The sequence below is a fragment of the Aulonocara stuartgranti genome, assembly GCF_965226115.1.
Source record: "Aulonocara stuartgranti genome assembly, chromosome: 9".
Classification (NCBI taxonomy): domain Eukaryota; kingdom Metazoa; phylum Chordata; class Actinopteri; order Cichliformes; family Cichlidae; genus Aulonocara; species Aulonocara stuartgranti.
In genome coordinates, this window is record NC_138960.1 from 25,360,423 (window position 1) to 25,385,642 (window position 25,220).

General features: G+C 42.8%; 1 protein-coding gene across 13 annotated transcripts in view; it reads right to left on the reverse strand.

Moving 5' to 3' along the window:
* The window catches only part of atp8a2 (ATPase phospholipid transporting 8A2), a 48,845-nt gene that overhangs the window by 13,651 nt on the left and 9,974 nt on the right, over positions 1 to 25,220 (reverse strand). For 10 of the 13 annotated variants that reach the window (XR_014278852.1, XM_082546474.1, XM_082546480.1 and 7 more), the window contains 23 exons: positions 24,218 to 24,317; positions 23,898 to 23,996; positions 23,767 to 23,812; positions 23,498 to 23,538; positions 21,836 to 21,909; positions 21,420 to 21,489; positions 21,040 to 21,167; positions 20,656 to 20,767; positions 20,247 to 20,415; positions 20,017 to 20,144; positions 19,846 to 19,923; positions 19,674 to 19,762; positions 19,414 to 19,458; positions 19,137 to 19,212; positions 18,857 to 19,045; positions 18,729 to 18,778; positions 18,568 to 18,637; positions 18,395 to 18,479; positions 18,090 to 18,229; positions 15,908 to 16,046; positions 15,230 to 15,294; positions 6,777 to 6,949; positions 798 to 981 (listed from right to left, as the gene is read on the reverse strand). Coding sequence is in view for 12 of the 13 variants with exons in the window: in XM_082546474.1 (XP_082402600.1) it covers positions 798 to 981; positions 6,777 to 6,949; positions 15,230 to 15,294; positions 15,908 to 16,046; positions 18,090 to 18,229; positions 18,395 to 18,479; positions 18,568 to 18,637; positions 18,729 to 18,778; positions 18,857 to 19,045; positions 19,137 to 19,212; positions 19,414 to 19,458; positions 19,674 to 19,762; positions 19,846 to 19,923; positions 20,017 to 20,144; positions 20,247 to 20,415; positions 20,656 to 20,767; positions 21,040 to 21,167; positions 21,420 to 21,489; positions 21,836 to 21,909; positions 23,498 to 23,538; positions 23,767 to 23,812; positions 23,898 to 23,996; positions 24,218 to 24,317 (2,350 nt within the window). In the remaining variant the exon portion in view is untranslated. Of the gene's footprint in view, positions 1 to 797; positions 982 to 6,776; positions 6,950 to 15,229; positions 15,295 to 15,907; positions 16,047 to 18,089; positions 18,230 to 18,394; positions 18,480 to 18,567; positions 18,638 to 18,728; positions 18,779 to 18,856; positions 19,046 to 19,136; positions 19,213 to 19,413; positions 19,459 to 19,673; positions 19,763 to 19,845; positions 19,924 to 20,016; positions 20,145 to 20,246; positions 20,416 to 20,655; positions 20,768 to 21,039; positions 21,168 to 21,419; positions 21,490 to 21,835; positions 21,910 to 23,497; positions 23,539 to 23,766; positions 23,813 to 23,897; positions 23,997 to 24,217; positions 24,318 to 24,807; positions 24,827 to 25,220 lie in introns of those variants that run through there. The other 3 variants (XM_082546477.1, XM_082546479.1, XM_082546478.1) reach the window with 3 other exon arrangements.

A 25,220-nucleotide genomic window follows, 5' to 3' on the forward strand; every position in this document is an offset into this window, starting at 1 on the left:
GGTGGCATTTATTGTAACAGCTGCTGGCATAAACAATCGCAGTAAAGTACGAGTGGGTGAACAGAACCAGATCCAGATCATACGCTACAAAATATCAACACAAAAGGGTCCAATTTCAAATGAATATAAGTGCAACTTTTAGAGCAATCACACCGACCATGAGAGCTATTTTCACAATCCTTTAAAACTGAACTACCCTCCATAGCTTCAACTCCTTCTTGACAATTTTAAGCAAATAATTAAAAGTATAATAACAGATAATTATGCCTTCCTCTAGCATTCCTTTAGAGTTTTTGTAAGGTTTTAAGACTGCGACATCAACAGTGATTTTTTTTCCTCCATGAAAAACTTACATGAATTGCACAATAAATAAATAAAATGTTGTATGTAGCAAATATGATACAAATAAAACTTTACAGGGCTAAACAATGTGCATACAAGTAGACAATGAAACCTTCTCTGAAATGAAAAAGCATCAAAAACAGAAAAAAAGAGGAATTTCAGCTCATAGTTTGACTAGGTTTTATTTTAGGACGCAGATGTTTGTGATGAGCAGCGTTCGGATCGATAACATGATCCTACACAGATCCGTGTAAGTCAGCTGTCCCCTGAGGGAAGGTTAAAGATCAACACGAGCTGAACGGTGAGCAGGTCAGCAGTCAGCGCTTGTCCCTTTGCAGGGGTTTCAAGCCGAACGAGCGTCCCTTCCTTATCTGTGTTCGAGTAAAGCCTGTAAACATTTTCATAAGAACCTAGCCGTGCACGTCTGTTTGTCTCCGCGCTATGTTTCTACCCACCTGTGCGATGGAGTAGTCGGAGGAGTTGGTGGCCTGCATGCCCTCGTTGCCGCTGATCCCCACTCCAACGTGAGCCGTCTGAATCATCCCCACGTCGTTCGCGCCGTCGCCAATCGCCAGCGTGATGGCTTTCACGTGTTTCTTCACCATATCCACGATCTCAGACTTCTGCAGCGGAGACACCCTGCAGACGCAACAAGAAAAAAAAAAAGAGGCGATATTAAATGTGTTGGAGGAAACTGGAGGCAGGGCGATGGAAAGATTAAAGTGTGTTTTGAGGAGAAAGCAAAGAAGCGAGCCACTGCGTAAGAAGAATAAAGCCTGGGAAGCACAGGTTGGGAAACAGTTGGAAGGGAAGAAGAAAGAGATGGATGAGAGGCTGAAACACACACACACACACACACACACACACACACACACACACACACACACACACACACACACACACACACACAAACCCATGTAAGTGCACATTTGTATAAACAGATCAAAAGCAAGTTACCCCACATCTTATTAGCAGCACAGTGAATCATTGTTTCCTAATACCTGTTAAAGTGCAGTAAACACAGCACTGCAAAGTGCTCCAAAGTGTGTGTGTGTGTGTGTGTGTGTGTGTGTGTGTGTGTGTGTGTGTGTGTGTGTGTGTGTGTGTGTGTGTGTGCAGGGAGCTTCCAGCAGTACTCCACCCTCTTGACCTGTATCACTGATCCTCAGTCTACAACCGGTTCTGTCTCCTCAGTGACAATGGAGACGTGCAGAGATCCGATTACAGACGCCTCCCTCAGGGCCACAGAGAGTGGATAAGTGTCATGCTGCATTTGCTAAAGAGATGGGTATATTTTGTCAAATTTTATGGTGCCGTGTAATTCATCTGCAGACAAATAAGAAGAAGCCCCATCCAGGGCCGTGGCTAATGTTCCTTCTGTTGTGCTGGATTTCTGTTTGGCTTTAATAAAAAACTTTGGGATCTGATGGGGGGGGTTTTTGTTTTGTTTTTACCCCTAGTAATCATTTGTTTTCCCTACCAGTGAAAGAAACTGTGAACGCTTTAAATCAGAAAGCACAAACTAGCATGTGAATTTAACCCGCTGAAGAAGATGAGGATACTGACAAAGCTCAGATCTATTAATGTGTGAAGAAAGATGTTGGGAGATCTTCTACCAGTCTGCGGTAGCATCGGTGCCAGCAGGATCAAAAAACTCATTCACAAGGCTGGGAACATCAGTTTCCAGAATCAGGAGGCCTTTGAGTGAGTGACGGACAGGAGGTCGCTGAACAAACTGCTCTCCATCATGGACAGTCTACCTCACCCGCTCCAGGCAGCAGAGCTCCTTCTCCCTCAGACTTTATTCAGCACAGCTGCCGAAACAACGCCTCAGGAAATCATTCCTGCAGTTCTCTGTGAAACTGTACAATAACTCTCCTTTCTGTGACAGGTGAGCACACTTGTCGGGCATTCGATTCCACACACATATATTTCTGTATTAAACCTTCTTGCAGCTGTTTCTCAGATTTATAGCGCACATATTATTTATTACTGCAATTTGCACTACTCTCTTTTACAGTCTCACTCTTCTTTTTTTACTTTAACTTAACATCATTTTATTTTAATAAAATAAATTTAATCACCGTTCTACATATCAAATGTTGTATTTCTCTCAGTTTCAGGCTCTTACTATCCGCCTGTGTCACTTTTACTTTAACTGTGTCGGTTTTTTATTGTTGACTACTGTTAATCTTTAACCTGCTGCAGTAGCAGAGTAATTACCCTTGCAGGGGTCAATAAAGTATTTATGTTATGTGTAGTATGAATGTGTGCGAATGTCAGATAGAAAAAGCACTTAAATGTGGAAAAAAAGTGGTGATGAGGGTGAATGATGGATGTTGTATAATAAGCCTAAAGATTTCTATTAGAACGTGATTATTAGAATGTTTAGAGGAAATTATTATCTTTAGCTAATTTAAAGTGGAATATTCTAAGAAAAACACAAGTAACAGTTCAGTTTTATAAACATATATTCAGCTGCTGTTCTGATGCAGTTTTCCCGTTTAAAGTCAGAGAAATACGATATTCCTTCGTTTCTGGTGGGGTACTGGTTATGCCAGGACTTAATATACGTGGTGAATTATGCATTTAGATATGTAAGAGGAGTTTCTTTTTTCTGGGCCATTTAAAGAATTCAATACTAGCAAGACGGTGTAACGAGGGACAGAGCGTGCCTCATGGCTGGCGAGCTTTGACGGAGATTGTGTGGGAAAGCAATCCAGCCCCACACACACACTGTTTACATTTTCAGTGCTTGCATTCTGGACACAGCAGCTAAGACTGAATTTGTCTTCTGTTTGCAAAACCTGCTTCGTATGAGGAGGCATTCCCACTGCGTGCCGTTCACATGCACGCTGCTTACACGAGTCTTGTCATTACTACCTGCATGTCGTACGGTGAAAGCAAATATGTCTCCAAAGGACGAGACGTGGGAGAAAAGTGATACTGGGGCTGGGATTAAAGCCACTCCCTACAGTACAGTATGAAACAAAAACATCGTACAGCATCTTAAGACAGGATGTTTGTGTTTTTTATAAAAAATGTGGCACTTTTTAAGTACAGATTCATCCAATAAATCATCCTCACTTGGAGTTAAAAAGTGGCTTTGAGAGTTATCAGGCAGCAGAAAGTAGCTACTGGCTGCATTACAAGAGATTAGTCCAAATCCAGTTATTAAATATTTATATTACATTTCACTGATTATAGTTATTACCTGAGCCTCTGTGATGCATTAGGTGATGGGAATTTGAGAATCAACACTGGACTTAAAAGTGTGCCCAATACTTTTCCTAGAAAGAGGAGGAGTCACCCTCACAATGACTGTTTGTATGGTACGAACAGGCCTCACTCCTGGGAGCTCAGCACAAGCAGTGACTCACCACCTCATTCATCAGTGCTGCAGTAATCATATTAGAAAAATGAAGTTATGTGCAGCTGTATGAGCCATCACATGGAAGCAGAGCAAAATATGATGCTTTTATAAGGGTATGGGAAAATGAAATTACGTGCGCGTGCATGCACGCATCCGGCTGAGGTCTGCAGGTCATAAAGACGGTCTGTCCTCTGTGAATATGTAAAGAGCATGTCCCAGTCGAGCTGGAATCACAGAACCGGGAGGTCTGCTTGGCATGCTTAAGAAGCAAAAATCAGACCAGCGCACACACACGCCTCACACCCTGCACCACAGGACATTTGAGGGGGGAAACCTCAAAGAGAGCTACTGCTGAATGATGGGATCAACCTCTGCTCTTTATTTTTTCCTGTTTCTGCATCCGAAGTGTGTGTGTGTGTGTGCGCACAAGTCCGCCTTTGCGTCTCTTGGCCTCAAACCGCAAATCTCTCCTCGTCGCGCTCTCTGTCTCACTCTACCTTTCCCCTAAACACCGCTAACAGTGTCTGCGATTGTGTAAAGTGAAGTCGGGGGAGATAAAAGGCTCCCAGCGCTCTTCACGGTGGAACTGAGCAGAAAATAAGCAGCCACCGAGTCCTCCTATAAACAAACGCGCAGTGGAGTCGGGAACCCAAGCGTATGAGTGCGCTCGGCTCCTCGGGCCCCTGAGACGCGCACGCATTCCCGCGTGGTGAAACATCGCACACATACAGTAGGTGAGAAACAACTAACTGACAATCCGGCTCTTTAACGTCAAAGCTATGGCACTCTGTGCAGCAACCTCACCGTAACCACTCATTAAAGGAGTATTGGTTCTCAGCATAGGACCTCCCAGGGGGACATAAGATAAATGGCGTCATGGTAAGATTACAAGACAACAAAACAGGACAAAGTGAGCTGCGTTTTTGCCTTTGAACGTTTTCTAATCTATGTTGTTTTTGTGATATCCAGGAACCTTGAAATTAGACACTATTACACCAAAGCAGTTGGCAAACCTACCATGTTTTTTGTTTTGTTAAAAAAAAAAAACCTAACAACACCCAAATATTGATCAGAATCAGTCATTTCTTTGCAGTTTTTGGATAAATTATAATATATTTTCAGTGCAGCTGTTTTCAAAGAGGGCCTGCTTATTCAAATGTGTTTTAAAACCAGACAAGGGCTCAGCAGATGTGCTTAAACTAATTATGATGCTGTTCAGTCTAGTCTGCTAACGTTTAACATGTCTTAGCCAGAGGAGGAAGGAGTCGAGAAACCGAACGAGGGAGGGAGGAAGGTAGAGAGAGATGCAGGAAGAGAGGCAAGGGTATAGCAAGTAAAGGATGCAGGAAAGGAAGCTTGAGGCTGTTTGCAAGGCCTGTGAGACCTGAGTCCGGATATGGCTTGTAAGTGCAAGGAAGAGTCAATTACGTGCCTCCCGGCTAACACATGCTCACACGCGCACGCACGTCTGCACTCACACACACACACACATGCAGAGAGACAAAAAGACGAGTGGAAACTCTTTTTTTTTTAAACATCACAGCTGCTGCTGAGTGAAACATACCCAAAAAAGGGAACATGCTGTAAACATTCATTGAACAGACCACACTTTGTATCAATGGAAATATATAACGGTCATGACTAGGTGTGTGTGTGTCTGTGTGTGTGTTGGTGCCCATTCCAGGGGTACCGGCAGTAAGTGAGTCATGACTTTGACATTTCCAAGCAGCCTAGTGTATTACATCGTCCCTGCTGTGCAACAGGACAGGCTTTTATCGTCCTCATTCATTTGCTGTCTGTGGGCAACCGGTAACCTTTGCAAACTGGCACATGTGCAGGTAATGAAGTCCTCCACATGGACACTTTATCCACAACTTAAAAACCCGCCTGTGTGAAGTGGATCTTTTTCTTAAGTGCTTGTGTATATTTTTTTTCTTTCAGATGATTGTTCTAATGAAGTTCACAAATTCAAAGGAGCTGTTTGGGCATTTAAAACGTCACAGATTAATGTGTCTTTACAGCACGCAGCCTCAGAAATCACCTGAGGAGGAACAGCTGTGTTCACACAGGTATCGACCCTGGGAACCAAATAAATCTGCGAGCACGTGTTTTAACATCTCTGGCACGAAGCGTCTGGCCTGCTTAAACAGATTTTCACTCGACCGTGCCCGTGCCAGGCCAGGCCAGGCCAGGCCAGGCCAGGCCAAGCCAATCACAGCTGTTTAATAATCAGCCGGCTGCAGCACGATGATTGACGTCTCTGCACGCTGTAGTGTGTTTACATTTTTCTGTCTGTTCAGCTGTGGCCAGATGCATTCAGACTGATTCACATTTCCACACTAGGCAATGCAACACTAGTTGTGTCTAAGTAGAAAAGATAATGAGGTAGAAGCCTGTCTTTATATTTAGTTTTTTTCTTTTGTTGCTGCCTTTGTGTTTGGATAGTCTACATATTTGACCCCAGCTGAGTAGAGGTATTGAAATAAAGAAAACCAAAGACTTCAGGTAGAAATTTTGCATTAAAGCAAATATAAGTTTGTGGAAAAGCTTTCATTTTTCATTCTCACACTGGGACTTTCCCACAGCAGCACAATCACGTTGTGTATCTGTAAAACAGTTTGGTACAGAGCGTCATTGTTTTCCTCACAGAAAAAAATGACTTTTTGCAGAGTAATTTGTAAACTTTGTCCAAAGTGTTACGGACAAAGCGCTGTTGAAACACACGTTTCAACAGGATTATCAGCGATCATGCCCTTTTTATGAGAAACCCATTTTTTCTATGATTTAAACAAAGACAATCTGGCATTTCGCTTTCCATTTCTTTGATTATTTCTTTGGGCTTTTTCTCTTTGTTAGATTGGGCAGTGAAGCAGAGACAGGGAGAGATTGGGGAAAGATACACAGGCCTGGAGTCAAACACAGGCTGCTGCATTTAGAGATGAATACCTGCTCAACCTGTGATTCTATTTGTAAATTACTTCAGGCATTTATGAGTAATTGCAGATAACCAATAATACCTGTGTGTATATGTATATGCATTTGATAAATGAGCTTTCCCTACCGGCAGCAGATGACGGCTTTGCAGGACAATGCCAAATCAAGGAAGGCCTGGCGGAGCTCAAAGGACAGGGCGTATTTCAATGTCTGGCCATCGATGATCAACGCCAGCTCGTTTTCCTTCTTCAGAGACTCGCCGAGGGAAGAGCAGTGAGCTGTCAGCGTGTCACGAGTAGCCTGCAAGAGGACAAACACACAGAAGGGAGGACTGAGTTTGCCATTAAAGTCAGCAACTAACTCATAGCTACCCTGTAACCATGAACTCACTACTAATCGCCAAACATCTTGGATCTTTATCTGCGCCATAACCAGTAATAGCTCTAAATCAGACTCGGTGTTACGCGATCTTGCCGCAGAGCTTTCAAACAACCGCATTTCCAGGTTTTTTACGTTTTTGTGGCCTCGCAAAGTAGTAAAAAAATGTAAATCGCACACATCAAAAAACACAGAGACCAATTTGTTGAAAGGTCAAAACCGCTGGCAGTAAATTGAAGACATACGCTGCATGCGCTGGTCGCGCAGTTCGCTTTCATCTGGAGAAACTATTTGCTTCTGTGTACACCAAACAATTAACAACGCTAATATAAAGTTCACAGTTGCTCTAGACTTCATCACTACATGCTGATGGTATGAAGTCCTGGAGGCATTTTCATCGTGTAATTAAATCCTAAAGCTTCTCCTCACAAAGCAGCAACAAAAGAGAGAGAGAAAGAGAGAGAGAGAGGCACATAACAAGAGGGGAAAAGGTAACAAAGACAGATGAGGTAAACTAATGTCGAGACGGGGCTAAATGCATCATTCACATGTATGTGTACATGTGTTTGTGTTAATGCCAGCTCGCCTGCAGGCCAGTAGTTTGGGGCAGTTTTGATGGAGCTCCTGATAATAGAGGAACAGGGATTAATAGAGAAAATAAACATCCCACCGGGATGTAATGAATTCCATGTGGAGAGGCAGACGTGCTACAAGCCTTCCTGCTCGCCACCACACGCACACATCCTATTGTTAACTGCGCCTTTAGCTTCCAAATAGAAGCTGATAACCGGTGAGAAATGAATCCATAATCATCCAACAAACAGAGACGGCTAAGACAAATCAGAGTCGCAGCTCTGACTTTGTGGCGACTTGTTTTACATTCAGGATTTTGCCAGGTGGACTCGGAAAAGCGGAAAGCCAATCAAAACCACTCCAGCGTTAAACAGATGGAGCTTGAATGTTTTATCCATCAAGTGGAGCAAACAGCTCGCTAGCTCTACCTGGGGACAGTTTTGGTAGTTTTACATGTGGAATTCAGATTATTCCCGTAATAAACGAGGAATGACGTAAAATGAAATGACCTATAACAAGAAGTGTTTGTGGAAACATGAGTAATAGAGCTGAATACATGGCGAGCTGCTACACAAGACAAAAACTCTAGACACAAAAGTGCGCAAACACTTGAAGATTTGGCGCCGGTAAGAATCCGCTCGGGCCCTCGCAGCGGGTTATTGGCACCCGTCTGACCTCAGAGGATCCCGTGACTGACAGAGAGACGACCCCTCTGTCCACTGATCAGCATGCGCTAGAGACGACGCAGATAACACGCTCACATATACATGCATGTAACGCAATCATCTGAACAATGCCGCCTCTCTTCTTCTCGCCAAATAGCGATGCACACATGCGTACCCTCGGCACACAAGCGTCCCTCCTCTCCCCAAAAATTCCCTGCTCTTGTTTTCTCAGCCTGAGGCTGTGTGTTTTTCTTTGTATGCCGGAATTCCTGTTTGCATTCACCTTTTTTTTTTCCCCAAACAGGGGGAAAGGAAAACAAAAGCATAATGAAAGGATTAAAGGAGATTATAGGTTGTCTGAGTTCTGAATCTAAAAGGTGGCTCTCGTGTGTGTCTGGCTGTGTCTTTGCATCTTGTTTTTAGGGGAGAAAACCATGTGTATGCATGCATGAGAGTATATGATTGCATGTAGGCACGTGTACGCATGCAGTGTGTGTGTGAGAGATGGAGACTGGACAAAAACGTTTCCCTCAGCTCATCACAGCATGAGGACAGGAAGTAAACCCCCTCTCCCTACTTCTAATGTTATATTAAAATAATTTATTACTGTTATTAAAAAAAGCACAACAGTCATTTATTTTTATTTTAAAAAGTCAACAATGTCTGTTTCTGATGAAAAAAAGTGACTAATTACAGCACTGTGGAAAAAATCTTGAGCCACTCCCTCATTTCTTTACGTTTTGCTTCCAAGGATCTCGGATGGAATTTTATGAAGTGGTCTTGAGCAACAGCTCTCCTGCCATGTTTTTCTTTGGACACTGGCTGCTTTTTCACTCACTTTCAGTCCAGAACCTAATCATTTTCTTGGGAATCGTTTTAGTTTGTTTAAGCCACTTAACACTGACCGCTGACCTGTGAATCACTCAACCATAAAAAAAGACACCCAACTCAAGGGATGAACCAGTGTTCTGTCTGCACATTTGTTCCAATTTCTTTCTTTGAATCTCTGAAAAATAACAAAATAACACACTTTGACAGGCACAAAATAGCATTTTTAAACAAACAAGGTGATTCACAGGTCAGGACAGTACAACAGTGTGTGTTTACAGGCCACGAAGAAGACTGTATTTTAGCCAGTGGTGATGGAGATCTTATTAAAAACTACTGAAGTTACGAACACAGAAAACTACCATCAGAATTTGATCTACCATATAATATCATCTGGAAAACATCTGATCTACAACAACTTCATTTTAATGATCCCAAACACACTGCCAATGCAGTTAAACCATGCCTTGATATAAAAAAACACAGTGAAACACTATCAGTCATGGATCGGCCTCCCCAGAACTCAGCATTATTGAAGCAGTGTTGGATCATCTTGACAGAAAACAAAAGGCAGCCAAAATCCAAAGCAGAGCTTTGAAGCTCCTTTAAAAAACCTGGAGAACTATTCCTGAAGTCTACATGAAGAAATGACGAGAAAGCGTCCAAAGACAGTTCAGGCTGCGTTGGAAAATAAAGGTGGTCATAGCAAATATCGACTTTCAAGCTCATTAGAATTGTACAACCTCTAGTTGCCTTATATACTGTGTTTCCATGTATGTTTGCATGTTTCAATAAATCACTGCACCTCTCTCCTGTTCCCTCTCCCTGAGCCACCCCTCAAAACGTTTGCACAGTTCTGTAGCTATATTAGATATAAATTGCACAGATTTCTGTCTAATCAGATATCACTATCAGACTCACTGCCTTTGCTGTACATATGGATCATGCTTACTGCACGAGGTCCATTCTGAGCCAGGGGTGGACAGGCACAATGCAAAGTAAAACACCAACCAATGACGTCTTGCAGAACGGTTTGTGGGTTTGATTTTTGAGGATTTCCTCAACATGACACGATCGAATGTGTTTGGAGACAGTCTACATTTTCTCATTCATGTTCCAGTTTACTTAGTGGAAGCAAAAACATCCAGATTATACACCGTATCTGACATTTATCATTGCCTTAACCAGATTAAGTATCAGATCATGAAGGTGGGAGGGATGGGAGGTGGTGGGGTGGGGGTGTTAAGCGTTACTAGTACAGCACATTGACTTGTCACAGCAAGTTTAGCCAACATTTCACTGGCAGTTAAAACAGGACATAATGAGCAGACAGGTCCTGCAAAGAGTCGTAGAAGTTTAAAAAGGCGACTAAGGTACAGTAGCTAGCTCCTAAAGCTAAAAAGTATCCGTTTCCAGAACAGAAAACTACAATAAAAATGTTTTCTTCCTGACTAAACATTGTTATGGATCCTTTTGAGCTGTTTTTGTGTTAAGACAATCTTCTAACACTTTCCCAAAGGAAAGAAAAAATCCTGGAGGAAAAATAATGCAATATGTTGTAGTTTCTCTATTTCTCACGCTAAAATGTTCTATCTTTGGAGACCCTGGAGGAAAAAAAGTGTAATTCTTTGATTGCACCACTTGCAAAATGACAGATCTCATTAGCAAGCATTTTAGATTCCAAACTAAATGTTTATTTTTCATATGCATCTGGTCTGGAAGAAACCAGACACTCTCTAACCTCTAAACACACACACACTCCATGCACACACTCTTTGCACACTATGCTCACAGGCCCTTCTGCGTGGAATTTTATCAGGTTTATATTTGGATCGCAAAATGAGCAGGATCATAGAGGCGGTTTGAGATATCGCAGGTCGCCTTCCCTTATTGCACACTTTACCGCAGACAGCGCACGCAGAAACAAACGTGCACGTCTCTCCCTTTATATAAATGAACGCAAGGAGGACGCTTGAATTTGATTCATTCCAGGCCACCTACTCCAAAGATGGCGTAATCACTCGCCCCGTCATGATAAATGTCCTTCGAGTGTAAAATATACAAAACAAAGGCGACTAAAGAGAGAAGAAGTTTAAAAAAAAATACAAGGAAAGAAGGAAAGACAGAAGGCGAGGAGTGTGAAGCAGACGCAGGGGAAAACTCAAACACAGAGAGCCGCTGAGTGAAAAGAAGGCGGAGAAGGATGTGCTCGTTTTTGCAGTGCACAGTCTGTCACCGGTAAGATTTAATACACTGTTTAATTATCATATTGTGCATCTGTGCAAACATCCACATCCTCTGCTGCTGGAGCTGGAAGCACACGGGAACACATGTTAGGCTTTAACAAAAAGGCGCCTGCTGTTTAAAAACTTCTACAACCTTGAAAAATGTAAAAAACATTTAAAAGAAATGTCGGAACGACAGAGAATGCAAGTTGAGGCACAACAAAATGTGCGTGTCTGCATTTGCACGCGTGCATAAAAATGATGAATGAGCAGAAGACAGGCGTTGTTTGTTTAGGAGTTGTACTGCGGGCAGTGTGACGAGGGCCTGGGGATTGTGGGAAAGCTGGATGAAATTTATGTTCAGGACTAACAAGGTGATGAGGGCAACATGTGCCACTGCTTCTTGGGTAGACTGTGCAAAGTATGTGTGTGGATTCAAAGTCAGATGTATGGAGGTAATAAGAACGAGACTTCTCTAATGACTGCACAGAAACAGCCAGGGCAAAGATGTGTGTCAGGCTGTGTGTGTGTGGCATGTGATTTTAAGGTGACAGATGGCGCTTGTCACAGCTTCAGTGCTCGCAAACCGTTTACCCAGGAGGCATTGCTCACAGGGTTTGTTTTGATGAGGAGGAGGACCAAAAGGAGATCGCGTTACCACTCACTCATCGCCCTCACATGGTTCAAGCCAAACTCCTCGCCCCCTCTTTTTTTTCTAAGTCTCGTCCTCCGGTCGCTTCCAGATTGTCTATATCATACATAAAGCACAATAAACACACTCTCATGTTTGCGCAAAGATGGACACAGATTTTGCCGCTCTTCTTGACTCTCTGTCTAAAACACACACACATATTTGCTGTTACAAAATCACACAGGGTGTGTGGTCAAATCCTGTGCGAAGAGAGAGCGCTGACAGATGTGGAGGCAGCAGCGCGAAGCAGATGAAACGGAGAACGGGGCTCAGTGGGGAAGAAGGGGAGAGGAGAGGGTGTCGCATCTGCTGGCCTAGATCCACTGCAAAGATCATCCTGCCTACGGATAAGAGAGGGTGTGAAAGACGTGAGACTTTAAAAAAAAAAAAAGAGAACAAGTGACACAGCTTCTGCATTCACTCATGTCCAAGTCGCACTTTTGAGTTATTTTAAGTGTCAGAGAAGTGTCGCCGAAGACGGCGGTGCTTTCATCTGTGTCATTCACGACCAGAGCTCTCTGAGGCTGTCCCGATAAGAAGGCACGACTGTCATCAGCGCGCGCACTCGCATGTTTCTCGTCTTGCAAACATGTGAAGATTAATTCGATGTTTACGGGATGAGTAAACAGCGATGACAAAGGGATGTCATCCTGTGTCGTTTTTTTGCTGCGTTGCATTTACAACCACTTTAAAGTGCGTCCGTCCTGCAAACACCGCAAGCTTGAAGGCATATTTTATATCGCTACGCGTGGCGCTTCATTTATGTTTCACATCAGCCAGCTGTGACTCTTCCTGCCTATGTGTGTAAGTTGCATTTTTGACCTGCAGCCAAATGAAATGTGTTTGTTCAACCAACAAACAAGTCCATCTGAATCAAAACAGTATCTTTTTCTTTTTTTAAACTCAGACTTATGAGATTCTGCCTTTTGTCCTGACCCTGCTGCACAAGAAAGTTGGAACAAACTACAGAAGAGCCTCCCTAGAGCTGGTGAACATTTGAAATCTTGCTCAAGGACACATCAGCAGGGTGAATTGTCCCCATTAAAGTGAACGGAGGCCAAACTTTGAAGCTTAAAAATAGATTTCCTGCTAAGTTGTTTTAATTTATTATCAAAAGAAAAACACTGAATCATATTAAAGATCACTTCCTGGCATGTTTCAGGTTTTACTTTGAAAAATATCCAGTGGCTGCTTACGTGTTTATATCAGACTTTTTCTCCTTAGTTTTAGCTGCAATGTGATTTTATTTAACTCTCATGTATAGAAAAATTTAACTTCTGTATGAATACAAAGTTTTCTTTTCTGACCTTTTCTGAAAATCAGTTGCAACGGGTCTTACAGAGTGGCAGAAGGTTGATTCTCTTAATCTGGACTTCTTCGGTCTCAGCTGACTTACAGGTTTCCCCAATCCTATAAACATTACATTTGCACAATGACTGAAACCAGCCCACTGAATGAACAATGGGCTGTGAGGCCAGTTCCTTGATCATTAAAATGCAAAAATGTTCTTACAGAGTGATTAATCCAAATTTAAAGCTTTTTGGTTTGAATCATCGTCAGTATGTAGCCATAGATCAGCCTCCCCAGAGCAGAGACCTCAGCAATATTAAAGCAGTGTGGGATCACCTTGACAGAAAACAGAACGAAAGGCAGCCAACATCTGAAGAAGAGCTTTGAATGTCCTTCAAGAAGCCTGGAGAACTATTCCTGAAGACTACTTAAAGAATTTACAAGAAAGCTGTTTAAGAGAGTTCAGACTGTGTTGAAAAATTAAGGTGGTCACACCAAATATTAACCTTTAAGCTTGTTAGAACTGTACAAACTCCTTCCTTTATATACTATATTTCCATGTATAAATGCACATGTTTTAAGAAATCTCTGCACTAATTTCCAATTTTCCTAGCCCTAAAAAACCTTTTGATAATTACATTTAGTCCAAGTGAAAGTTCAGTTCTGAGATGGAGTACCACAAACCCATCAGGCTTGAAACTGTACACGATCAGCGTGGGAGACAGTCTGCTAAAATATATTTTACAAACCAGTTTAGGATTGATCCGCTTACAGCGCTAAGATTAGTTTTCACCCTTGTGTCCCAATAGGCAATTCCCAGTGTAGAGTACCCTCGTTACCTTAACGTTAAATGCTTACCCCATCAAATTCAATTGATTTAGCATCTAAGTGGCCTGCATGTTATCTGACCAGCAGTTCCCCAAATCTAAGAGCTTTCAGACATCACTTTGCTAATTTTGACAGAGTAAACTTTACCAGTCAGAGCTTTACAATTCAGCATAATGCAAGAATCCAAAACAATTAAAAGTGCACAGCTTTACACTTAAATTCATAATCGTCACCAACAATAAAATCCATTCAGACCAGTAAACCATATTATGGAGGGATCATGCCGGAGACAAATCCAATTACTCTACAAACCCACAGTCCAGGAAACACACCATCTGCACACTGACTTATATGAGGCTAGAAAATTCTGAATGTAAACACAGAGATCTCTTTATGAATGCTTACCACACAATACACACATATAAACAAATAAACTAATACAAGGGCACACACAGAGTGCTTAAACTTGAAATTTACGAGTCATAATCTCCCGTGTCTTCCATAAAAACAAACCGAGTAATGGTGATTATATTTGTGCGAGCGCACACATGGGACTCAGGGAGACTGTCTGTAAGACAGGGACACATGACAGCAATCAAGCCACTTAGGTGAAGCAGTCACACAAGGAGGTTGAATGCAAAGAACACATAACTGGGGTTAGAAAATCTAATCGAGAGTAAAGGAATGTCTCAGATCTCAAAATAGCAACAGGATCATAAAGTGACTGAACACATAAGCTGTGTTCATTCTTCTGGGATTTAGCTTGAAATAGGAAATGATAAAAGAAGGAGAGACCACTGTAAGAGCACTGAAAGCGCTGTATGTGGAAGAGACCGAGGGGCAAAGAAGCGATAGCGCAGTGTTTGTCTCTTTTCATCCCTTTCTCCAAAGAGGACACCAGAGACTTTAATTACCTGCACCTGTGAACACACAAAGAGCCCCACCCACCGATCTTGGCTGCAGACCACACCCTTGTTCCCACGGTAACCTTCTTAAGACCCCCACCACACAGCCCACTATCTCCTAAAAGTCAACAAAAAGTCTCAACGCTGTACAAAGTATCCAGAGGCACGAAGGAGGAGGAAGAGGCCTGCCTACTCACGTCCAGCGAGTCCTCGTTGACGATGATGAGGGACATGCCGTGTGTCACCAGGCGACAGGAGTAACCTGAGAAACAGAAACAGATAAGTGGAGGGTAGAGGAGGAGGAGGAGGAGGAGGAGGAGGGTTTTCTCAAACCCAAAACACAGGTGAAAACTCGACACAGTCCTGGCTCTCACACACACACACACACACACACACACACACACACACACACACACCAATATGAGTTCCTTCACCAGCCTGTGACCAGCCTTATTTCCCTGCAGTAAATCAGGAAATCAACGCTCATACACACTTTGACAAGATGATCTGCGCCATCTCTGAGGATGCCCCAGCTTTTAAACTTGGAGCGACAAGTGTCAGCTCACATTTTCCTCTTCCCGTCATTGTTTTTTTGGACGTCTGCCACCAACTTTCTCCACGACTGCCAAGACACTAAACCCACTCATGTCACCCCCAGACGGTGGCTACACTGGTCGCAGGCACTTTCCACTTAGAGAATGGAGGCATCTCAGGCATCTCACAGCCCGCATAACGCCTGCTATTCTTCCAGCCATGATTTCATTAACTCCACAATACATTCAGTTTGCTACGCTGTTGCACATGAAACTGCAGCAGCACGTTTACTTGCTAAAAGCAACATTTTACCCTCACATTGTTATTTAAGCGTCTCTCACCTATATTGATGGCAGTCTCCTGCTTGTCTCCAGTGAGGACCCAGATCTTGATATCAGCCCTCATCAGAGTGGCAATTGTTTCTGGCACGCCAGCCTGGAGACGGTCCTCGATGGCTGTGGCACCCAACAGCATTAAGTTCTGTTAGAGGAGCGTGAAAGACATGCAGACATATTCTGTTAAAAAGAAATAAAGTTAGACTAAAAGAGAGGGAACAAAACATAGCACAGAATACTTAACGAGGTTTTAAAAACAATCATATTTAGGCCAGAAATAGACATCACCAGAGTGTACGTGAGGGCTCTTTTTCCCCAGAAGGCATCATCCACGTCTAATTTGAGGGCGAGAGCGATGCCAGCGGATTCGGTTCAGCTCACTTTAGATTTCTGTACCAACTTTGTTTCTCCATGCCAAGACATAACCCTCCCCCCGCTTTAATTTGTTCAGCATTTATATGCACGTGTACCCTCATTAGACACACTCGGACATACACAAACACATGCACAGACACACAAGTTAACACTAATGTGTTGTTGACTCCAGTTTTATGGGGCTTTTGGCATGCTGGTGAAGGTAATTACCCTTGCGGTCTTCCAGTCAAACCTAACCCCCTCTTCTTGCTTCCTCTTTCTTTCTTTCTTTTAATTTCTTCACTTACTTTTCTCACCTTGCCTCTCTCCTCTAAAACCTTGATTTCCCCACCAAACAATTCACTGCTCTACTGTTAATCCCCATATCCTCTTATTTATCCTTTTTTTTAAAAACCAAAACAGCAATTCACTTTCACTATGTTCTACCTGTGAGCACAGACTAGCATTTAAATCATGATTATTTTTTAAATGCCTTAAAAGGTGACTTCAACTGTGTTTTCCAAATAAAAAAAAACAACAACATAATGAATACCTAAAGAAATGGCACCAGCTCCAGTCCCAAGCGTGGCCCTAAATGGAGCCACTCTGCCACCTGCTGGCCACCAAGCAGCATTTCGTTCTCTGCATGAGTGAATCACACTGTGAATTTATCAGATCAATACTTCCATGTCTCCTCAATCTGACTGTATTTTTATTCAGTTTATTGTTAGTTTACCTCAGTTTTTCAGCCTTTTCCAAATATTTTGCTTACAATCTTTCAGCCACGGTGCAACTAAAAGGATCAAAGCCTCAGAGTTTGTTCAGACGAGCAACACTTCAAGCTGCACTGTGTCATACGGACTAGCGTGCCTCACTCTCCTCACGTCATATCCCAAACATGCCCTCCCAAATTAGCAGTCTATTTAAGCTGCAAAATGTGTCATCTCTCCCTCTGACAGCACCACTGCTGCCACCCTGCATTGCTGCCTGCTGTTTTGACCACTCCACCACGCCAACATCCATCTGTAGGCTCCGGGCGGGTGGGGGTGGGGGGATTGCTCATCAGTCTCCAGTTTTACGTGTAGCATATTTGTGGAGAGTGATAACCACAACCATGCTTACCAACCAGACACAAAAATACCTCGGAAAATGCAGCAGGGTGAATAACTGAGAGACAGCTGTGGTCTGAAGTTTACACACTCATCTTGGGCTTGAATTTCGTGATAATCCGGGGCTTTTAATGACTTCTTTGAACTGTTGTTTTTCCAGGGTGGAATGACTGTACACTAGGCATCTTTAATGACTAAAAAACAATAACTGGGTGTATAACCTTGAATTCTTTTTGGATTTTCTCAGATCCACACAGGGTCAGAAGTAGACTGTCTTTTAACTTGACGAGACCAAGGCCCATTAACTTCTCATTAGTGATCATGACTGACTGCAACTAGTATTTTCTCTTTGGCAGCATAATTTTTTTTGTTTGACAGCACTCACTGGACTGATCAATACTCAAAACAATGGGGAAATCCAAGGAACCTGTACATTTACATAAACTTGGAAGATCTTTGGGAGCCATTTCTAATCAACTGAGGATTCCAAGATCATCAGTTCAGACAATTGTACGTAATTACAATGTACAATGTATTTAATGCCACAACTTTAATCCTACCAGTTCTGCCAAGATGATATGTCCAATATTCAGCCAGAAGGTGAAGAAGTTTAATGTCAAAAAATATTTTCCCGGCCTTTAAGGTGTCGCGGATAAATACAACAGAATAAACCAACAGGAGGTCACCAACACACATCATTTTAGACAAAGAGATGTTGTGTTTACCTTTTCCAGCAGCTCATAACACTCCTCAAGCTTCTGAGCGCGGTCTTTGATTATGGTGCTGACACGATTATATTCCTTTAACCACTCCTGATACGCTTCTTCCTCCAGGTCCACGTACGCAAAGCACAGTGTCCTCAAGCCTGAGTGGATGGAAGGAAGATAAGCTGGTCAAAGCCTTGTTACTGAGCTGAAATAGTTGCTGTTAGCTGCAAGACATCCACCAAATGCCAACAAATTTGTGACTTAAGTCTGACTTACAGAGGAAAAGCCTTAAAAATCAAAAACTACAAAATCTACCTTCTTACCTTCAGTAGCAAACTGTTCCAAATGAGCAACTGTTAAGTCTTTGTACTGAGACGCTTCGGTCAGACGTTCAAAAATAACATTATCCTACAAAAACAAGGAATTGACCATTAAATTAAAACCATTACCTTACATTCATTAACATCTGAATTTACTGATAATGAGATAAACGCACCGCTCCTTTGCAGTACAGCCGGAGCTTCCCATTGGGTGTCCTGACCACCACAGACATCCGTTTACGGTTACTGTAAAGACAATTTAGTTTAGTCTCAACCCAAAGCAGTCTCATATCAGCATTTTATCACTGGTTAAGAAAAACATCAACTTCAAGCTCACCTGGAAAACTCCAGCACATTCAGTAGCTCATAGCTCTTCTCTTCCCCCATCTGAAACCCACAAAAAAATGTCAGCTCCTGTCCAAAAAGTAGCTGCGACTCCAGAGACGTGTGTGGTTACACACTTACAGCTTCAATGATGACTGAATCAGGGGTCCTGGCAGTGAAGACAAAGCCCAGCCCTTTGGCTCCTTTGACCAGTGCTCCTTCGTCAGGGGACGAGGCCTGGTAGATGATCTGGTCGTCCTCCCTCTCTGGAACCACCGTGTGGCACACCGCCATCATCGTCAAGAACTCGCAGATCTGAGGTGATGTAGGCTGAACGCCCGCGAGCAAACAGAGTGAACGTGGTTATTAGCAACAGCCTCCAAGACGGATGGCTTCAAAGAAAGAAAGAGAAAAGCCTCACATGGTCCTTCTCGATGTTCTGAATCAGAGTTGGGTCGTCAAACTCTGTGGAGTTGTGGCTGCTGGATGGCAGATTACTAAAAGACAAAAAAAAGAATCCAAATGTATTTTATTTATTTTGTGTGTGTGTGTTGGGGGGGGGGGGGGTCTTTGCAGGCTACAAGACATAATTTTCTGATAAAAGCAGGTAAACATTTAGGAAAGAGTCCAATGCACAAAATGAGGAAAAAACCACTAAAAAGGGAAAGGCTGATGTTGAGGGGGAGGTGGTCACTAACCTGAAGTCGTCCATTGAACGCTCACAGTCAAGATCAGGGAAGTGGCTGCAGTAATGAATGCGGTGGAAATGCAAAAGGAATTAGTTTGAAATCAGTTGATGAATTTGATTAGTTCATCTAATTAAGCATGCACGAGATTAATCAACTGAGCAGCAGCTAATGCTAATTAAGTTCATCTAACACAGGCCGATAAGGAAATATCAGTAAGACGATCTGAGAGAAAAAGAGGTGAGAATTTATTTACAGATGCAATAACTGACCCATACGTTATCCCGGCTATGGTACACTTCTTAAAGTGCATGATGTTACAGGTCAGAGTTCCAGTCTTGTCGGAAAACAGATACTTGACCTAGAAAAAGACAGACGGTGAGTAACGAGAACAAAAGCAGGATGTTTTAGAGCAGCTCGTTACGAAGAGGGCGAGGAACCGACCTGGCCCAGTTCCTCATTAAGATTAGACGTTCGCGCCATGGCTGGCGTGTCCGTTTCTGAGTAGTACATCTCCACATCCTGAGGACAAGAGCAAAAAAACACTTGAAGTAAGTGTGTAATCGACCAGTTGTAGTTTATAAGCACGCATTAAAAATGATGCACGGGTCATACCCAGTTAATAAAGAGAGCCTGTGTGAACTTCACCACCTCCAGAGTGACCAGCAGGCTGATGGGGATCAGGTTATTGTACAGGATGATGAACGTCAGTAGGTTATATGCAAAGTTCAGGGAGATGTCGCCTGAAGTCGCAGACAAAATTCCTTCATGTAATAACCCAGATTTACCCAAACATGCAAGTAATATAATGAGACTTAAGCAATCTTGGCGCGTTATGGTCTCACCGGCCCGGGACAGGTACCAGCAGGCTTCGTCTGTGTGTTCTCTGTTCCAGATGGCTGCGCCCACAGAGCTGACCAGTGCCATGACCAGCAGGATGCCAAACAGAACCAGAATCTGCATGTTGGTCACCCGCTCCACATTAGAGCGCTTCAGTGGCGCCTTGGTGGAGTTCTGGGAGTTGGAAAGGCTTTTGTTAGGAGCTACGTTTTACTCAATTAATTATTGCAGTAACAGTAACAGAAATGCATAATTCAGATGACCGATTTTCATCCATTTTTAAAGCTCTAAACTCGCCCAGGCAAGGATGACGAAGAGATCCTAATTAATAAACAATTTGAAATTTGGCTTCAAATGCCGGATTTTTCATGCTTATTCACAGTTTACTGACTTAGAACACAGCAGAGGATTTACCTGCATCAGTTTGGAGTCGTGGCCAGTGTAGACAACAATTCCCACAACCCACTGCGTGTTCCTGAGCTGGGCGCCACGCAGCAGCACCTGGTCTGGACCCAGAGGGACTGGACTGAATGAAAGAGAGGTTTTTAGCCCCAAATCAAGTAAATAAATGTCGATTTCTGCAGTTTATGCAATTAATTTTTCTACTTTTAAGTTGCTTCTCAATTTTTACTTCCTAATTGTTTTTTTAATCCACAAAAAATGCGAATCACTGCATGTCTTCCGTGAGGAACCAGTGCTGTGCAAGTTTAAAACAAAACAGATTTTAGCACCTAATTCTGACAGAGCATTTGCTAGAGCTCAAACCTAAGTGACGAGGAAAAAAAGTATGTCTCTCACTTCTGGTTTTCCAGCCGTAGAGTGCCAGTGAAGTCATACAGGTGTCTGTTGGGGCCTTCGCACTCCAGACGACCAGACAGTGCCATCAAATCCTCCAGGGTCTGAAACCCAGCCGTGAGTGGGAGACCCTGGAAAGCAAAGGCATGACAAGTAAAGTCAAGGAGCGCTTACTGAGGCAATGGTTTAACCAGACAAAGTATGAGAAAGCAACTGCACTACTGGACTTTGTACAAAATTCTTTAAAAAATTACAAATTTGCTTTGTTTTTGCCTTTGAAAATTTAATCCGTCAATTTTCAAGTCGTCCTTTGGGGCAAAATGAGGGACATTTGAAGAGACGTCACATTCACGAGACGTACGAACGACAGACAGACAACCCACCTGTCTGATCTTCAGGTTGGTTTCTCCGTCCAGGTTAGAGGTCTCAATGTAACACATGGCCTGTGGTTCACTGCAGAGAAGAGGGCAGGTTTGGATTAAAAACACTATAAAGATAAACAACAATGCACAGAAAACCATAAACTGTTATTTCTGAACATTAAACATTGCCTGCAAAGATCTGTAAATAACTATAATATTTTTAATTTAAAGTTGATAAATAATAAGCTACATTTTTAGGAAGTAATTAAGCTAAAAATGACTTATTATTTTTATCCATTTAACAAAAATAATAAATGAACCACAAATAAAAATAAACATTAGCAGCAGCCCTTAAAAGCAGCTTAACAGATGTTTAGAATATATTAATGAGGTACATGCAGCATGCTCACACAGACAGAGAGACACAGGACTCTGACCTGGAGGACACTATAACCATGTCAGCTGGGAGGTGCTGGCCATTAGTCACCTTCACTATATCTCCTACTGCCACCTTGTGGCCAGGACGCAGCAGTGCAACAGCATGAGGCAGGGAAGAAGAGGGGCATTGAGGCAGAGGGTAACAGAGAACAGGAGGGGTAAGAGATGAAGACCGAGAGGAAACAATGGGCAGGTTAATAATATGTGACCAGCAGAGGATGCAGCCAAATAAAAAAGACGAGTTTGAAGTTTTATGCGATTCATGAGCAAGAAAGAAGAAAAGAGAAGGAACACTTTTGTCTTGTGAAGTGTTCCAGGAAATTCTGCAGCTGATTTAAAAGTATATACACATTACAATTCCTAAAGAAAGTCCTCGTGTAGCTGAGAAGTTTCCCCAAATGACCCAATTCCAAAAAAAGGAATGCATGATAACTTCAGAGAACCAAGGTCAGGGCAAAGCATGTGGAGCTGACTTTATAACTGTAGACAGTCATGCTAAAACACTGCCAGTTTGCTACATCAGGCACTGCAGAAACTACGCAAGTGTTTCAGGCTGTCGGTTCTCCTCGGATCAGCAGCCGGAAACTTGTTTTCCAAGTACACAGGAAGGGGGGAGGTAAGCTTCGCTTCAAGAAATGTGACAATCTTGGATAGGATGTAAACTGTGACACTGCCAATTCCTACACAATCAAAAAAACAAAAAAAACTACTGTACTGACCGTGCATCTTATTATAATCACGTATGAAGGGCAAGGGCGACTTTTTTAAAGAATCCCTCAGACTTTCATTAATAGAAAGAAAAGCAAAAACTCTTCCAAAAACTGATTTTATGATCTAGCGAACCCAAAGTTGCTGAAAAGTTATTTAAGGGCTTGAAGGGCGACTGAATCAAATTCCTGCACCTGTCGTGTCACTGTGAAACAATGGGGCTTAATTTCTGCTGTAGACGTCTGTCATCCGCATAACGAGGGCTCAAATTTGATTTGACTTGACCTGCTGGAGAAAGACTGTGCACAGCTGGACTCAGTTAATGGGCATGTCCGCTAAGAACATTCACAACCCTGCAGAAATGACAAAAAAGACTGGAAGGAAAAAGCTTTGTGTGAGCGGGTTATACACTCACTCGGTTCAATGAACTGCAAACCACCGGAGAAAACGCAACTATTCAACAAAAAAGATGTGCCTGTTTGAAATACTGGACAAATTAATCCCCTGAAGAACAATTAGATGCGCTTGTTATCTGATCATGAAACGTGACTACTAATAGGACAAGCATGTTTTGCCTGTCAAGGATCCAAAGTACTCATAGGACAGTCTATTGAACAAATAAAAAATAGGTGTGGGAAACGGTGGAATAAGTCCACATTAAAAGCCATCTCTTAGCTCTAACGGACATAATCAGATGTACTAACTGTTATTTTTTATCATCTCATGAGGGTTACTGCTCTTGCTTTGAAGTATTTCATTCCGAAGCGTTCACTTTTTGTTTCTTTTGCATGCTTTTTTACAATACCTGAAATTCATTCAGTACAGTAAGAGAGTTTCTCATACTTCTTTCAACGTTATTTGACGTCGCTCGTGGCAATGAAACAGGCTAATCAGTGTTGTGAAACAGCAAGAGAGATAAGTCAGAGCACGAGAGTCGAAGAATGTGACGATACCTGTTTCCAGATAAATGTCTGCCAGGCTCCGCTCCGCAGCACTGAGAGACAAGGACAACACAGCCATCAGTCAGCCTATAGAGCAGCTCTCATGCAGTATTCATAGCCACTAAACATTTGTCTGGGGCACGGCGGCCTGCGCTATAATGACTGATAGACAACAGCCATTCACCCTGACATGAAAGGAAAACAAAGCCCACGCAAATACACGCACACACGAGCACTCTCATGAAAAACAGAAAGCACATTAACAAGCACACGCGTGATACCTGTTGTCTTCTTCTTGTTGACCGTGTTGTCTGCTTTATGCCTTTTCTGTGGCGAGATGAACGACGATTAAGTTAGCCCCACAACGCATCACTTTTCCAGTTTATGGTGATACTCACATGGTGATACTCACATAGTCCTCTATGATCTCTTTGATCCCGGCCACTGTGAGAATGAAGATAAGCGGGACGAGCGTGGTGTAGCGACCGGTCGGTGACACATCAGGGATTTGCTAATGAGGGAGAAAGAGAGAAATTGATGCTGATAGAGCTGATCGCAAAGAGAAGAAATGCCATTTCATAACACCGCATTTCCCTTAAAGGTGGACTTTTGCACACTCTGACATGCGATGAAATAGGCTTTGCAGGACGGAGCATCTAAAGGCTGGGCTGAGTGCAGAAATCAAACAAACAGTTCGCTGAGCAAACAGCGCTGGCAGCTGCTGGGGTTTACCTGCATGAGTGCGATGAACAGGAAGAAGGCATTGGCAGCACGTCGGATCTGCTCGTACAGAAAGCGCGGCAGAAAGGTGAGAATCCCATACTTTGTGGTGCTGTAGAAGAAGACAGTGAGAACAAAAGAAAGACAAAAAGGGAAAGTTGTTTACGTTCAAAGAGATGCCGGAAAAGTCAGGTAAAGCTTTAGCAAAGCTGGGACTTCATGCATAAATTGTGAGCTAATGATTTTTTTTTCCTCACTCAGGGAATGCTTGAGTAGCATTACCTTAAAGGCTGAATAACAAAGAAGTCCATTTGGGTTTTAATATTGCAGCACTTGAAAATCTCTTACAAACACAAAATTGTGCTCAGAGAGTGCAAAACAGAGCCATTACGTCCTGCAAACACACAACCCTCTCTATAAATAGGCCAAGACGTTTAATCCAACACTAAATTTAGACCCCAAAATACCCCAAAACAGCGCAAAGAAGCCTTGGCAACCTTTTTGTCAGTCATCTGTATTGATCAGACAGCTGTATCGATTAGCGTTGTTATAGCCAGGAGCTACAGTAAGAGCTTTCAGATGAGCTAAAAATAAGAAGTCACCCTTCAAATCAAGGCCTGCCTTGTTTTTGTGTTGTTTTCTTTTTTTCCCCCGTGCAGCCTGAGTGAACAGTAAGAGCCTCCGCTTCCGACTGCATAATGGACAGTGTGCGTTAGCGTTCGTGAGGGCATAGATTGCATGCAGCAAATTGCAAAACACACTCCTCTATCACAATTCAGAATCTCCTTGGAGATGAACCCAAAACTGCTTTCGCCATCTGCCTTACACTCAGACACAGAACGATAAAGGCCGGGATGTTACACACACACCAAAAAACTAAAAAGACAGAAGCCCAACAGATGCTTTTCAGTCACACTGTTACACACTGTCCTCCGGGTACAGCCACACTAATGCATTTTTGCGTAACTTTTGTAGTGTTTTGCAACTTCTAACACACCCAAAAGGGTAGTAGAGA